This window comes from Pseudophryne corroboree, chromosome 6 (assembly GCF_028390025.1).
Source record: "Pseudophryne corroboree isolate aPseCor3 chromosome 6, aPseCor3.hap2, whole genome shotgun sequence".
Taxonomy (NCBI): domain Eukaryota; kingdom Metazoa; phylum Chordata; class Amphibia; order Anura; family Myobatrachidae; genus Pseudophryne; species Pseudophryne corroboree.
In genome coordinates, this window is record NC_086449.1 from 760,406,645 (window position 1) to 760,422,728 (window position 16,084).

Below are 16,084 nucleotides of genomic sequence, written 5' to 3' on the forward strand. Positions count from 1 at the left end.
GCATTATTGCGCTTTCCCGTATGTTGTTCCCCGCATCTTCTGACCTGCTTCTTCAGTGTACGCAGATCAGAATATGGACCAGATGTAATGAAGTCTGAGTTGGCTGGAGGGGCGGGTTCCTCATGCCTCTCCTCTAGCGGCAATCATTATTATTATTATTGCATACATCTCTAATGTAATTTGTCCTGTTGTATTCAAAGCATAAACAACATAGGGGGCTATATTACTATTTGGTATAAGGACCTTAGAAAGTTTACTTCTCACCACATATTGGGCGGTATTCAATTCTTTTCACCCTCTTCCACACAGGTTCTGTTTCTGCTGACAGGCGTGGTATAATAACTTCAGTCTGCTACCCCCATTGTAGCTAGAGCACCCAACCCGTTACGCAGCTAAACCTGATTACTATGAACGTGATATGCACGATAATAGGGATCACTTTAGAAAGGAAATTAGGCATGATATATTATTTGAATACCGCCCATTGTGTGGGTTAGGGGTGTGGTATAATAAATAGACAGTGTCTAGTTAGACAGTCAATAGATAGACACCATATGTTAGACAGACATTAGGTCGACAGGGTCAAAAGGTCGACAGGGTCAAAAGGTCGACATGAAAAAAGGTAGACAGTACAAAAGGTCGACTAGTCAAAAGATCAACAGGGTCAAAGGGTCAACATATATATAATGAAAATGAATAGTCCAGTTTAAACAATCTTTAGGTTTAACAATCCATGGTGGCATCAGATTGCTCGCAGTTAGCTGCAGCAAAATCATTTGTTTCCAAAATCTTTTTCTCTGCACGTTATTGTCCAGCCCTCCCAGAACAAGGTTTGCGTCTAAATGCATCTCTAACCCAGCTGTCATCAGAAGACTTATATTGTATACACTAAGTAATGAGAGTATTTATCTCTACTAAAACTGTCTCAAGTGGACTCTAAAACAGTACGTTTCTGCAAAGTCCACAGTCAATGAGCATTTAAAAGACTTTTTTGTTTTCGTTTCTGAGCGTAAGTCAACATATTTGTTTTTTCATCATAAATAAACCTAATTGCTTCTATCAAGAAGACTGCCAGATCATTTCTTGCTTTATATCATTTGCCAATCCTTTTCAAGTTCATTTGTACCACGAAAACATTTTGTATCTTTTTAACCCATTCTCATTAGCTCAGAATAGAGCTACTTATGAACATGAAAAGTTGCAGAGGAATAAAGGCAATATACTGGAGTCTTCTTTTTTTCATGTCATGTTCATATCCATAAGACTGGAGCAAAAACACATATTTCTCCATTTTGGCTATATACCTGACCACAGACAAATCAGGCATTTTTATAAATAAGGTTTTGTTTAGAAGGACAGAACATCAGCTGTGAGTGAGGTAAGTGATATAAACAGGGGTCTATGTATACCCCTTTTACACTCACACAGCTGGGTCACTCCCGGGATGTGTCCCGGGATGCATTCCCGGGACTGACCCCTTTCACACTGCACTAAGACCTGGGATCGACCCGGGACAGCCCCATTTACACTGATCCCGGGATATCCCTGCAACATGCACTATAACCATACGGCATGCAGCAACACTGTATGTATGCTCAGTGTCAAATACAGCCCACATGCCTGCAGCCACCCCTCACAGCGGCCAAAGCTCCCGGAGATGGGGCGTACGGGGCTGCCAGGGATGAGGCACCGGGGATGCAGCATATGAGGCATCGAAGACATGCCCAGCAGGGCCGCACGAAGACAATGAAGGGGAGGCTGCGGCATGCACAGGGTAGGTCCCCCCTCCCGCTAGCGGCGGGCACCGAGCACTCCCTCCGGCTGCCCCCACCACCATTCCCAGCTGACCCCATGGCTTGCAGATACCGGGCATCCGGGGGCACACGTCCCGGACACTTGGCACGTACAGCCTGGGGTAATGCAGCACATCGCACCCCGCCCCGGGAACCCCCGCCTGCCGCACATGGTTTACACCGGAACAGGGACTAGGAGCTAAATCGCCAGGCCTTGCCGCACCGTATCCCCGGAGCCTGCGAGGGGAAAGCATGGCGCGGGCAGCCGGGCTGCTGACAATGGGTGACAAGCCCAAGAAAGCTCCAATCCGAGGGCTTTTAACAGTCCCAGGTAGTGAATCCCCGGACAGGCCCTTTCACACTACATAGCTTGCCGGGACGGTCCCGGATTCAACCCAGGTCGAGACCTGGGATGAAATCCCAGGATGCTCGTCCCGGCAAATTGTCCCTGTACCCTTTCACACTGAGCAAAATCCCGGGATGATGCGCGTTCATGTGCAATATCCCGGGATATTTTTGCGAGTGTATAAGGGGTATAACTAAGCCTTGGATGGAGATAAAGTGGACGGAGATAAAGTACCAGCCAATCACTGTCTAACTGCCATGTCACAGGCTGGGTTTGAAAAATGACAGGAGCTGATTGGCTGGTACTTTCGGGTCTATTTACTAATCCTTGGATGGAGATAAAGTGTACAGAGATAAAGGGGGTCATTCTGACCCGTTCGCACGCAGCGGTTGTTCGGTGCGATGCGAATGAGTCAGAACTGAGCATGCGCGACGTGCGCATTGTGCATGCGCGCCTTTGCTCGGCGACAGACATCGCCAGGCAATGGAGCGCCTAGCGTGAAGAAAAGACGCAGCGCTAGACGGAAAGAAGATTGACAGCGGAAAGGCGGTCCGGGGCGGATACTCACCGTTGGAGGCCGTTTTCGGGGAGTGGTAAGAAGAACGCAGGCGTGTCCAGGCTAACGGAGTGTGGATGTCTGACGTCAGGACCAGGACCTTCATCGCTGGATCCGTCGCACTGGGTAAGTAGCTGTAGGGCTAGTCTTGTTTTGCAGGAAAAATTTTAAGCATAGCAGGGCTGCACAAGCGATCGCAGCCCTGCTATGCTAAAATACACTCCCCCATAGGCGGGGATTAGTTGATTGCAGCAGCAGCAGCAAAAAGTTGCTGGCTGCGATCAACTCAGAATGACCCCCAAAGTACCAATCAATCAGCTCCTAACTGCCATGCCACAGGCTGGTTTGAAAAATTACAGTTAGGAGCTGATTGGTGGTACTTTATCTCCATCCAGTTTATCTCCATCCGAGGCTTAGTAAATAGACCCCATAGTGGGTTATTCAGAGATAGACACAGATCTTTCTTCCCGAAGCAAGATCTGCGTCCATCTACTCACATGCTGGGGGCTGCCCAGCACAGGACAAGGATGCCCAGCATGTGTGTAGCGCCACCCCACGGTGCATTGATTTAAGATTGACCCCTGGCTGCGCTGGCAGGCAGTCTGGCACCATATTTTTTAACAGAGCAGCTGCGGCCGCATAGTGAAGGGTCGCACACGTGCACTATGGCCAGTGTGTGTGCGAATGCACGGCTGCATTCAGGTTTGAATAGACCCCATAGTCTGGAACCATTCTTGATTTAGTTTGCCACCGCAGAGCCCTTTAGATGTATAAAACAACTTTATTGGACACATTCTATCAATGGGGAAGCATTTGAGCCACCCAAATAGATTTTGGGAGTCATTTTGTGGCACCCCGGGTGTTGATGTGGGCACACACATGTCAGGTGTGGATGATACAGTACCTTACTGCTAAGATGGCAATACCAGCAGATCTTCCAGGTTCTGCGGCAATGACCCCAGTAGCTTTGTTCAGGCAATAGCAGAGTAAAATGACAGCATTGATAAGTAGAATAATCAAGCAGATAAAAATTTCAGTAGAAAATGAATGTGCAGAATATATTAAACTGTCAATGGTGCAATTAAATAATGGTCAATAGCTATTTCTAATAGTTAAATGGATTTCTGTATCTTACCTGCAGCAGCATCTCTTAGGTAATAATTAGGGAAAATGCAGTTTCTCAGTTGGCTCAATATACTAAACTTTAAACTCACAATAACCTTTGCAGAACACAGATATAAGGTAATAGCAACACAGATTATTACTTAGCAGATTTTAGCAACAGACTCAAATTGAACAGTTATTTATGTTAAAGTGAGCACAAAGTTCTGTCATTAGAGTACTCTGTAGATGGACATTCACTGTCCTATAACATACCTTTATTTGAAATCTACAATAGGCTCAAGTTATGCTGGTCTATCCTGATTCCAGAGAACAATAGCTTTGGCTTTCCAATAATATGGCACAATAAACACAGTTCCACAAAAGTATCTTCAGCACTTCACAGTATCATTAACTTAGTCCCAAAGTGCTCTTTAATTGGCTTATAAAATGGCTTTCTCTTTTTATACTGTTAAACCCAGTCACTGTAGCTCAAACAAGATGTACAGTATATTACACTGTCTGTGGATACATTTCTTTAGGTCAGTCTCTTGTACAAATTAGGATTTCACAATATTTGCAATATGCTTCTTAATATATTTCTAATACGTCTCAGTACTGGAGATCTCAGTAGCTCTCATTAGTTATCAGCATCTTTCAATAGTTCCCAGTATCTCTCATCTACAGTACTCTCAATAGCACTTAACGGTACTCAGTAAGTACTGTTTAACTATTCTCAGTGTCTCAGTACACAGTATCCCTTTTACAGCTCTTACACACAGTCTCCACAGATCTCAGCTGCCGTTTCCAGTGTTGGCACACTGTCTCCGGCTCTCAAGTTCACTCTGCAGGCATCTCTGCAGCTGTCCTTCAGTGCACCATCAGTGAGTATTCAGTGACGCTCATCACTTTGCAGCACTTCAGTCCCTTTTTTTCTGTAGACCTGCGACACTTCACCTCGCTCTTTACTCCACTTCTTGGCGATGCTCAGTCTCAACTGTGCATACCCAACCAGTCACTCACTGTTCTGTTACTGTCTTGTCTCTTTTGGGTGCTTTGTGGCTCCATCTAGTGGTAGCCTCTTAAACTACAGAATCCATTCGCTCCTATGGAGCATTTCTGCTATATTATGCCAAGTAGTGCCTGCCTATTTGGTTTCCGATTTCTCATTTCTGTTTGCAGTACACATAAGGTAATGCAACTTTAACATTTATAACTGCCACTGTAAACAAACATCTCAACACTGAGTGTTGAGTGTAAGTATATGCACTTTTATGACAGCTATAGAAATACTACTTACAGTCAGTGGTGCAGACAGTTCTGCCGTGCTTTGGTACAAGGAGGGAGCATGTCCACTGGGGAAGGCGTGGCCAGACACCCTCCTTCAAAAAATTAAAAATTATGTACTCTGTGCGGACACAGGGGGGCGCCAATTTACTATACTGCGGGCGGCGGGCACAGGTGTGTGCGATCACACCCCCACACGAGGAGAGAGAGAACTGACTGCCCCTGCAACTGCCTCTCTCTTCCCAGCTTAGCACACATCACTGACCAGCAAGTACTGGGCTGGGGAGAAAGGCTGCTGCAGTGGCAGTCAGTTCTCTCCCTCCCTACTGTGAATGCTGATTTACTTACAGGACTAAAAAGCAATACTTTAAACACACTTAATACACTTTAATATTGAGCCGCTGCGGCCGCTGTATTTAACCTTTCACCCTTATATTGTTTACACACCTTACGTACACAAGATCGTACCATGTACGCACTCTGCGTACGTACGCCGAAAGGGCGTAGTGACTACACCGTTTGCGTACACAGGCCTACACGCTGGTAGCACAATGCGGCAGCCCGAGTGGCTGTAAATACACTTTAAACCTTAGCAAGGAAATGGGACACGACACCAATTGTAATTCAAATACTATGTTGAGGTCCAACCCACAATGGTTATCTTTACTAGCAGGGGGTTACAACGATAATACAATTAGAGAAAAAGGCTACAGTCAATGGTACATACGTTTGTTCGCCTGCGCTTCCCGGTCCGGTCCTCAATCATCAAGGTAGATGATCTTCAGAGATTGTAAGAGTGACCTGGCCTGCAGCGGCTTTTTATACATTTGTCCAAAACCTAACACAATGGAAACTGTGATCTCTTTGTCCATTGGACACAGGGATGGTCATTTAATGTACAGGAGAGGTCATAGGTCAGTTTGAATAGGTGGGCGATGTCTGGTCAAGATGCACTTGCAGATGTTCTCCTCTGGGTTCCCGTCGCATATCGAGAGTACAGTAAATACAGTTAATATTATTATTCTGCTCCTGCCCATAACTAGGAGCGTGCGATCTTCTGCAAACCAACACCGGAATATTGCTCTTAAAATACCCTACAGCTGGATACCAAACACCACCTTATTACCTAGTTATGTCCCCTCCTGTCCTGTAAAGGTAAATCCTTTTGTTCTTATACCCTTTAAGCAAGTGTAACTCGCTGGTGTGGTGCAGGTAGACTATGTGTACATTGTGCACTATTTGGATTAAATATGTCATGTGTTTTTATGGCTTATCCATGCGATCACAAATACTACCATAATTACTCATACCACGCGCTAATACGCAGGACCGCGGGAGCGATCATACGCATCTTGCGAGCATGCGCACGCACGGCAGAACAAGTACGCGCATGGAGGCCATCTGTGTGTAGTTTGTACGTGATGTGTGTATTGAAATATTTTTGACTTCGACACTACCCAGCTCTCTGGAACAGTGAAGGGGGAGGGAGAACAGTGGGACCCCTCCGATACCCCTTCAACAGGTCCGGGAGTGAAGAGTACCCCCGTCCTTCCTCTCGGCACTGCTTACAGTACTAACTTACTATACTGTATATGTGACGCAAAATATGCACATAAAGAAGAAATGTTGTGACCTAATTTTTACATGCATGTTTGGGATGTAAAAATGCATTGAACTCTAAATCAGGACCTCTAAATGAAGTAAAATCAGGTAAAAATGCATCAAACTCTAAAGCGGTTATATAATAGGTTCCGAAATTAAGGAATTGGTCTAACTTTAGAGAGTTCACTACGGAAGATAAAAAAAAAAAAAACATCCATATAACTGATTGTCACTTTTAATTTAGCTGCAAACTCGCCGTCATGGTGCCTGTTCCATAATCACGGGGCGTATCACATAACCTATAAGGTGTGCGGGTTCCATGAACCACACCTGGTTTTCCCTTTTAAATTATTCCTGCTTTAAATCTATAGGCTTATTTGTTGAGTTTGCACCATATTACATATAACCCTAAATCAGGTAAAGTTCATTTACAGTAGATGTATTTAAAACATTAAACTGTACAATTCTGGCAATAGAGGCAGTCCCCATAGCCTCTTCTATCATTACTTATTTAAGACATAAATCTAAAAGCAGTTTTTTAACATAAAAAAATTAAAAGTCTCAATTAATTAAGGAGGCTATCCAAAAGTACTAGTAGTCAGCACTTTCCCGTTATCAAGGGATACTATGAAAGATCTTCGGTGATTTATTGATTGATTAAAGTGGTATCTGAGATAAGATTTCTTTCAGATAAATATAGAACATTATTGTGAAATACGCATGTAAAGGTTTCAGTGCAATAAGAGAATTTAAACTGGTGCAGTATAATTTGCTTTTCCTGTTCAGTCTTATGCTTCTAAATGGAGGGGAGTATCTATGAGCAATGTTCCAAAAATAATATTTCCATCCACATCCTCTGTACAAAACAAACTTTGGGCAGTCTACATGCCTCGATTTATGGAAGCGTCCCCAGATTGCTGCCAAGGTGCATGGGTTTACGGAGTAAGGTGCAAGTAGTTGCAAAGGAAAGGCTAGGGAGAGATTTGGATGTAATGATGGTGTAATTAGGATCTTTCTGACCCTCAATGTTCAGGAGCAGGGATACGGTCATTAGGGCGACAAGACTTAGGTTGACAGTCATTAGGTCGACCACTATTGGTCGACATGGTCATTAGGTCGACATGTACCAGGTCGACATGGAAAAAGGTCGACATGAGTTTTTAATTTAAAAAAAAATGTTTTTACCTTTTTCATACTTTGTGATCCACGTGGACTACGATTGGGAATAGTAGCATGGTGAGCGAAGCGAGCCATTCGAGGGGACACGGTGCACCATTTGGGGTTCCCCGTCACTTTACGAAGAAAACGGCACCAAAAAAAGTAAAAAACCTCTTTTCCATATCATCTAGTACATGTCGACCTAATGGCCATGTCGACCTAGTGACCATGTTACCTAATGCATGTCAACCATTGTTGGACGACCTAATGACTGTCGACCTAAGTCTTGTCGACCTAATGACCCATACCCCAGGAGGGAATACAGAGCTGCTGTTGGGATTCTGGCCACCGGAATCGGTATTGTGAACTCCGGGACCCCAACAGAGGGTATATTAACCGCATCCTATTATAACTGTGTAACCCCATGTTGCAAAATGTTGCAATGTTACCGGCCAATGTTTGCAAAGCTTGTGGCTGGTTATGGCTTTTGCCTGGGAACCATTATGTTTGTTCACTGCATTAGCTGCATCTAGACCTACAGTAGGCAATTTTCCTCCCTGTGACCCCTCCCGCCCATGAGCATGTGATGTTATAATGACATGCCAAGGGGACGGGGCTGCCTGAGCCAGGATGAAAAGCACTGACTGAAGCATCCAAAAGATGTGAGGAAGCTACTATGAGACTGAATTAGTTTTCGGTGCAAATATATCCCGTGCACATAATTTTCAGCCAATTAAACCATGTTGCACTGTAAATGATGGAAATTGAACTATTTATGCATACCGGGCAAATATGGTACACACAAACTGTCCAGCCATATTTTATACACTTCATTTTAGATATGGGATAGCTTTCTCGATAGCTTTCGGCGATATTAAACGAAATCCAAGTCCGCATGGCTGCCGAACTCGGTCTTCATTACATTCTGGCCCACATGTTCACAAATCATGTTCCCCATCCCTTTAAATGAAAGTACATGCTGGAGCTTGTAGTTCCACATCAGCTGGGTAGACACATATTGCCCAAACCGGTCTTAAGTATGTCACCAGTTTCACTGAATTATTTCTTTTGGCTATATTTTTGACCTGTATAAGCTGAAATCACATGCAATGTTCCTCCTAAGAAGAGCAATACGTAAAGGAAATAGTTAATGTGGTCATCTTAATAAAGAATGACATCAACTAGCCAAATACACAATTTTTACTGGTACATATGGGAAGCGGTTAGCTTGTGGTGAGTGCAACGAGACACCTTGCCCGCAGCATGGCAAGTGCAGCGAGCCCACAATGGGCTTTCTAGCGCTCACCCCGCTGCCGGCATACAGGTGTCCGGGATCCCACTGTCGGTATACTGACAGTCGGCATTCCGTCCACCGGTATATCATATGTTATATTTTAACTCCGCCATTTCTAGATTGCTTAGTAAAGTGCAAAGTTTTTTACTCCATTTCTCAAATACTCCCAACACGACATGTTTTATGGATTTCATGAAATCCATAGAGAGTATGTCATTTGCACTGGATCAGTCATTTTTTCCACAGAAGAAAATCCTGAAAACATGATGTGTTTGGAGTATTTGAGAACAGAGGTGAGACCCTATGGCTTACAGGACACATTACAGGCATTCTTTTAGGATTCAATTAATCCTTGAATATTACTTGCCACCTTCGCTTGTTTAATTGTTACAGCTACCTACAGTACGTACCGAGTGAAGATTATTATTTATTACATTTTATTTATAAGGCGCCACAAGTTTTTCGCAGCGCCGTACAAAGGACAGTACAGGGAGAAAAACTTAGCAGTACTGTAAATAAATAACAAAAATAGAGTACAGGTAACAAAGAGCACCAAAGATAATAGCATATATAAGCTATAAAGTAATAAAAGTGAACCCACTGCTTGTCGCAGAAGTAACTTGTCGTCGTGAAAGTGTTGGCTCTCATGGACACATCAGCGGAATTTGATATTGTGTTTCATCACCACGTGTGCATGGTTCCCTCAGCTTTTGGTATAATGTTCCCTAATTTTGAGTGATTCACTTGTCTGTATCAGTTTCACAAGGCGCCCAGCCATTTTATTTAGAGCTTTTAAAAGTAGTTTTCAAGCAAATATTCAGCGATATTGAAGCCACTTTATGTTTTGATGAGTAAATTGCCTGACCTTGACAAAAGGTAAAGTTACGGTGGGAAGTGAAAATGAATTGCAATGAGGTCACAGCAAGTGAGCAAAATTTTTGAAACTGTTCAACAAAATATTCATCTCGACTGCAACATTTTACACATTTTACAGGTGTAATCTTTCCCAACTAAACACAGCACAGAATGAATGAAATAGCTCGTTGCTAAACGATGGTGAAACAAAAGCGGAACTCTAAGAATGTTTCGTTGAAAAGTTACACTCAGTGCTGTAGTAGGAGGCTAATGCACCATGGCCCGAATCTCTCTCCTCCATGTGTGATTTCATTAAGAAGGCTCAGGGATCAGGAAGCTGAGCGTCCTGTACTGTATATCCTAAGCATACCAAACAGGGGCGTAGCCAGAACTTTGTGGGCCCCATAGCAACATGTTGAAGGGCCCCCCATTCCAATGCTTCTAGAGAGACACCTCTCTGCAGCAGTTGTTAATTTTTTTACCTATAATAGGGCCCTAGTTCATTTTCTGAACCATAGTAGAGCCTTATTTAATGTTATGCCCCATAGTAGTGCCCTAGTTTCTTTTATGAATCGCAGTAGTGCTTATGTTCCCCCTATGTCACATTTCAGAGCTGCCAGTGCACATTATGCTGCACAATACCCCCAATTCACATTATGGTATATAGTGCTCCCCGCTTATATTGTGCCTCATTACAGTGCCCCGGTTCATATTATATAACATTAAAATGCCCTCAGTTCCTTTTATACCACACTACAATGAGCAGGTCCAGGGGCTTACCTAGATATATTACAGGCCACACGGAAAAATTTTGAAAGGACCCCTACGCACCACCCAATGGCAAAAAAAGGAATATAACACATGTAACTGTGACAGGGAAGGTGGGCCCCTCTCAGCTTTGGGCCCTATAGCAGCTGCACTCCATGCACCTATGGTAGCTACGCCCTTGATACCAATGAATGGCTCTTGGGTGGCTCTCCAGGTTGCTGGGTGCTATTGAAGATATTCTGCAAGCCAAATACAGATGCCACAGGGGCAGCGACAGTGCCACCCACTCAGCACTGTGACTTGGGCAGCAGCTGTAGTAGTCACACCCCTAGCTACGGCCCTGGTTACACCTCTGATAATTGACTGTTGTGTTATAAAACTCAATTTGCATACAATTTTGCCACAAATTTCTCCAAAAATGGTGTTTATCCAGGAAGATTAATGTTTTGGCTGCTAATACTTGAAAATAAATGTAACTGTAAATGATAATAGACGAGAAAATGAATAAAGTCAGTGTGCGATTTTGCACAAATATGTATTTGGGGTCTTATTCAGCTAATTTAGCAAAACTGCAACTGTATCACTCGCATGCTGGCGGCCACCCAGCACAGGGCGAGGCTGCCCAGCATGCTAATGGCTGCCAGCAATGCGATTGCAATTCAATTGCGCTTGCATCACAGACCCTCACAAAACAAGGGAAGCCCCCTGCCTGCGCAGCCTGGAAGGCAGGTGCGAGTGGCCATCTTTCCCGTCACAGCGGCCACGTGTAATGTCACGCGGCTGTCCCGAAAATGATCTGGACCTACCTGCATTACCATCAACATGAACACCTCTGCCTGTCAATCAGGCAGAGGCGTTTGCATCAGTGCAATGATGCTATCACATTTCCCAGGTCGCGCTCGCACAGAATGGGCCCACCGCATGTGAAAATGCGATCAGATCAAACCTGCTATCCAACCTGAATAAGGTCATTGGTTCCCTAGACTTGATGCCTGAATGCCCCAGTCATTCATACTGTACAAACAAGGTGCTGAAGCGGAATTGAAAGCAAGTCTACTGTAATTGTGCCTGCTTTGCACACATGAGGGAATTAAGTGCATATATTCGCCCGTTTGCAGAGGTGGGTAATCACTATTCATGTGCTTGGTTTCATGATCATCATTATTATCAACCCCAATTTTCTGGGACCCAGCATACACAATATTCCAGCATTGGGAGGTGACTAGGTTAATTGATCAGAAATCCTAAGCAATATTTAGAACGGCTTTGCGTCTGGACCACCATGTGTGCTTATTGCCCATTCTTTTTATTTCAGAATGACTTATACAGTATGTTGGATGATTTGCTGTGGTTCCGGTATGAATGGTCGACCAACTTATGGTTGACAGTCATTAGGTCAACCACTATTGGTCGACATTGGCATGGTCAACATGGACAAATGGTCGACACATGAAAATGGTCGCCGCGAGAAAGGTCGACACACGAAAAGGTCGACATGTGTTTTTTTTTCTTCGTTTTTTTTTTGGTGTCGTTTTCTGCATAAAGTGCCCGGGAACCCCAATTAGTGCATCGCGTCCCCTCGCATGGCTCGCTTCACTCGCCATGCTACGGGCAAGGTGCCTCGCTCCGCTACCGCTGCGCTCGGCACAGGTTACTATTCCCAATCGTAGTCCACGTGGAGCGTAAAGTATGGAAAAGTTCCCCAAAAGGAAAAAAATTGAAAAACTCATGTCGACCTTTTCATGTGTTGACCTTTCATGTGTCGACCATTTTCATGTGTCGACCATGTGTCCATGCCGACCATGCCAATGTCGACCAGTAGGGTTCAACCTAATGACTGTCGACCATAACATGGTCGACCATCCAAACGGATACCATTTGCTTAACACAATGCTTGGAACACATTGGCACAATACTGCAGTTAAGGAGCAATGGGCTTATCATTCCCCTTTGGAGTATAATATACGCCATCTGTATTATTAAAGTGATCAAATTGTTTTACATACCTCTAGTCACTTTCCATAACATGACACAAGAGTCAGACGAGGGCATGGTGCCAGCAAGTCAGAACGATTTGCACAACCCAGTTAAGTAAGATTACTGATTCACTTCATTTTTTTATGGAGGAAAAACATGGACAGAGGTAAAGCAATCCATTGGTGATGGCTTGTCCCATTTTCCATAATTTTTGTCCATAAATATGAACATTAGAGTCTATCTATGTATCTATCTATCTATTTATCTCTCTCTCTCTCTCTCTATATATATATATATATATATATATATGTATATAGATATAGATATATATATTTAACTTTTGCAGATTAATATACAAGAGTAAATACTGTATGCTCTCTCTATAAAGAATATACTTTTGCATGGATGCAATAACTATAAGATATTATTATTTGAGAATATAAAACAGCAAAATATATATGCACAATGTAATATAAAATTATATAAATTTGCATTTGAATATACGATATAATTACTTTTAGTGTTTCATAATATTAAAGTCCTAAGCCGCTCCAATCCTGAACCTCTGCTATCTTGATCCTCTGAAATACCGATTGTCTGTAAGGACATGAAAGACAAACATTAATAACAATAGAGAAACCGGTGTTTTGTGTTTAGTGGGATTTTACTTTCTGAAGGGATGTTCTCCAGTTTTATTAGGTTCCAAGCCCTCTGTCCTGCCTAATGGGAATACTATGTCTCTTTATGGCTTATTCACCGTCATGCGTTCTGGAAGCGTGAAAGCCAAAAGGGAAACCTATATGAAAAATACAAAGTAGAACTTAATAAGTGAGATAATTTTTTTTACTGTAGGTTTTCTATTTATTAAATGTGTTCTGAGGCAAGGACCTAAAGAAAAATACAGGTAAATGTGTCTGATTATCATTGGTGGCAGTGGTGACCCCTTAGCCATCATTTCCTATTACTGGGCATGCAGTAGAGTTACAGAGCAAATGTAAGTGGGGTACTTTATCAAACCTTCTGAAAAGAAGGGGAGGTGCTACTCATAGCAACCAATCAGATTCTACCGATCGTTTAGTACATTCTATGAAATGCTAACTATAATCTGATTGGTTGCTGTGTGTGATACCTGTACTTGCCCTCTTCTTATTTTGTTTTTTTATTATAAGTCTCCACCTAAGAATGGGGTTAGGGCACATCCCAGTGCCCTAACTCCATTCTACTTTTTTGTGGGTGCGTTATTTTATTCCCTGGAGAAGGACTTGATATTTGAATCAGTTTAGGGCTGGCAGTTCCTGCATCACTTTGTACTTTAATAGAACTTTTTCGTACTTTTATGTTGATGTTGACGGAGAAGCACATTTCTAACGGCAAGCAATGTAATATAGGATAACACATACAGGAGGGACACAAAACAAATACACTCTTGGTGCACCTTGATCTAGTATTAATTCAAGCTATAACCTGCTCTCTATTATAGGATGAAAAGGAAGAATGGAAAAGCTTAATTAGTGCTAAAGTGATTAGAGTTAGGATTAAGACATCATGTTTACCCTTTTGCACATTTAACACTTCCGAGTCCCCCACCCTTCTCTGCTTATCTAGACACGCCTCTACTTTGTAGAGGCATTTTCCAGGAGTGGAGACTAAGCATGCTCCTGTATGGGTACTACAAGGACTATTGTGCAAAATGTAAGCATTTTGCTGCATACATCCTTTCAGGCCCCAATGTTTTCCTGTGCAAATGTTATTGGACATTATGCATGTATACCCTCTATAATAAATACAAATGCAAATTTGTGACCTTGTTTCATGCCCAATTATGCTCCATTTACTCAAAATGACTATACTCATAGTTACAATATGTATAATCACTGCATGCATGTCTTCCTGTGTCCAACCTTATCAAATCAGCTTTCCTAATTTACTGCTATTTACTTGTTTGACTCTCATACTGTATTGTGGTTAATCAACTAACAGAAGTATGGGAAAGAACAAGTTGTGTGTCATTTTCACTTCTTTGAACATTTTTGAGATGCATCACAGAGCAAAAATGTTCACACATCCAACTAGTTAATTAATTACACTATATTCCTTTTAGTATGCAATATCTGTATGCTGCATAATTTGTTTGTGCCTCAAGACTTGCACTAAAACCCCCCTCTTAAAAGTTAAATTGAATCCATCCATCGGGACATCACATTACACCAGAACCTTTTCATCCCATACTCTCCTTTCCCTGCCTGCCCCTCCCCTTCTTCCTCATCCATTGTACCTGCTCTGACTACCTTCTCTCCAGTATCTGGACATAAAGTAATTTCCCTTATCCGGTCCTCGTCCCCTTCCACTTCCCCCTTGACTGTCTCCCCTTGACTGTCTCCTCCCACCACTTAATTTCCCTGTCTACTGTCTGTTCTTATGTTGCTCATATCATCAATCTTTCCCTCTCATCAAGCACTGTTCCAATTGATCTGGTACGGGAAATTTGAAATTTTTCCTAACAGTGAAAAGTTTAATAAGAAGATGGTATACACTATAAGAAGATGGTATACACTATGTATGTTCTCTTTTTTTCTTTTCTTTCATGAGCGCTCATGGACTCAAATGGTGATTTTCTTGCGACTGTATCTAACCTGAAGTGATAGGCGACACTTCCTTTCCATTTTTGAGACCAGAGGGCAGCCATTTTGGCGCACGGTATAATATTAAAATTTTTTTGTTCCTATTGCATTTTTCACCTATTGAATAATTGTGTGCTGCCTGTATGTTTAAACTCAGAGATGAGAGGTTGAAAAAACTACACAATCTATTTGACAATATTGAAAATGAGATTGTACCAGCTGATGAAGATTTAGATAATCTATTGCACAGATTGGAAAATACCCTCATTAAAGAGAATAGGATTTGGTGGGAGGTAGTCACCTTGGAGAAATATCTAGCCTCCAAGATGATTCCAAAGGGCCTAAGAATAACTAAACAAGCCAGCTTTACAACATCCACAGAGGGTTTTAAACAGAAATGGGATATGATTATTGAAAATTGTTCCTTTGATCTGATGCAATTGATTATAGATGAAAGGAAAAATGATTTGAAAAATTTAGATGAGGTGATCCGTGAGTTTAAAAAATGAATGGTTCCTTTCTCTGATCTCTCTGACTTTAAGGAGAAGGAGAGAGTCATTGAAAATAAAGTTTTGCAGGCCGAAAAAATTCTTATCATGAGAAAAACAAAGAAATTTGCCCGTGATAAGAATGCAGGCCTAGACTCAGACCCTCCCGATCCAGTTTTAACCAAAAATAAGTCAGAGAGAACATTTTTCTTTAAAAATAGGAAGCAGAATCATTGGA

The 16,084-nt window shown here is 42.5% G+C and overlaps 1 protein-coding gene across 1 annotated transcript in view; it reads left to right on the forward strand.

Annotated features, from left to right (window-relative positions):
* LOC134934681 (uncharacterized) overlaps positions 1 to 15,867 on the forward strand; it is a 51,364-nt gene extending 35,497 nt beyond the window's left edge. Inside the window, exons 7-8 of the mRNA XM_063930056.1 lie at positions 13,590 to 13,641; positions 15,516 to 15,867. Coding sequence (XP_063786126.1) covers positions 13,590 to 13,641; positions 15,516 to 15,867 — 404 coding nt within the window. The remainder of the gene's footprint in view (positions 1 to 13,589; positions 13,642 to 15,515) is intronic.
* The last annotated feature ends 217 nt before the right edge of the window (positions 15,868 to 16,084 follow it).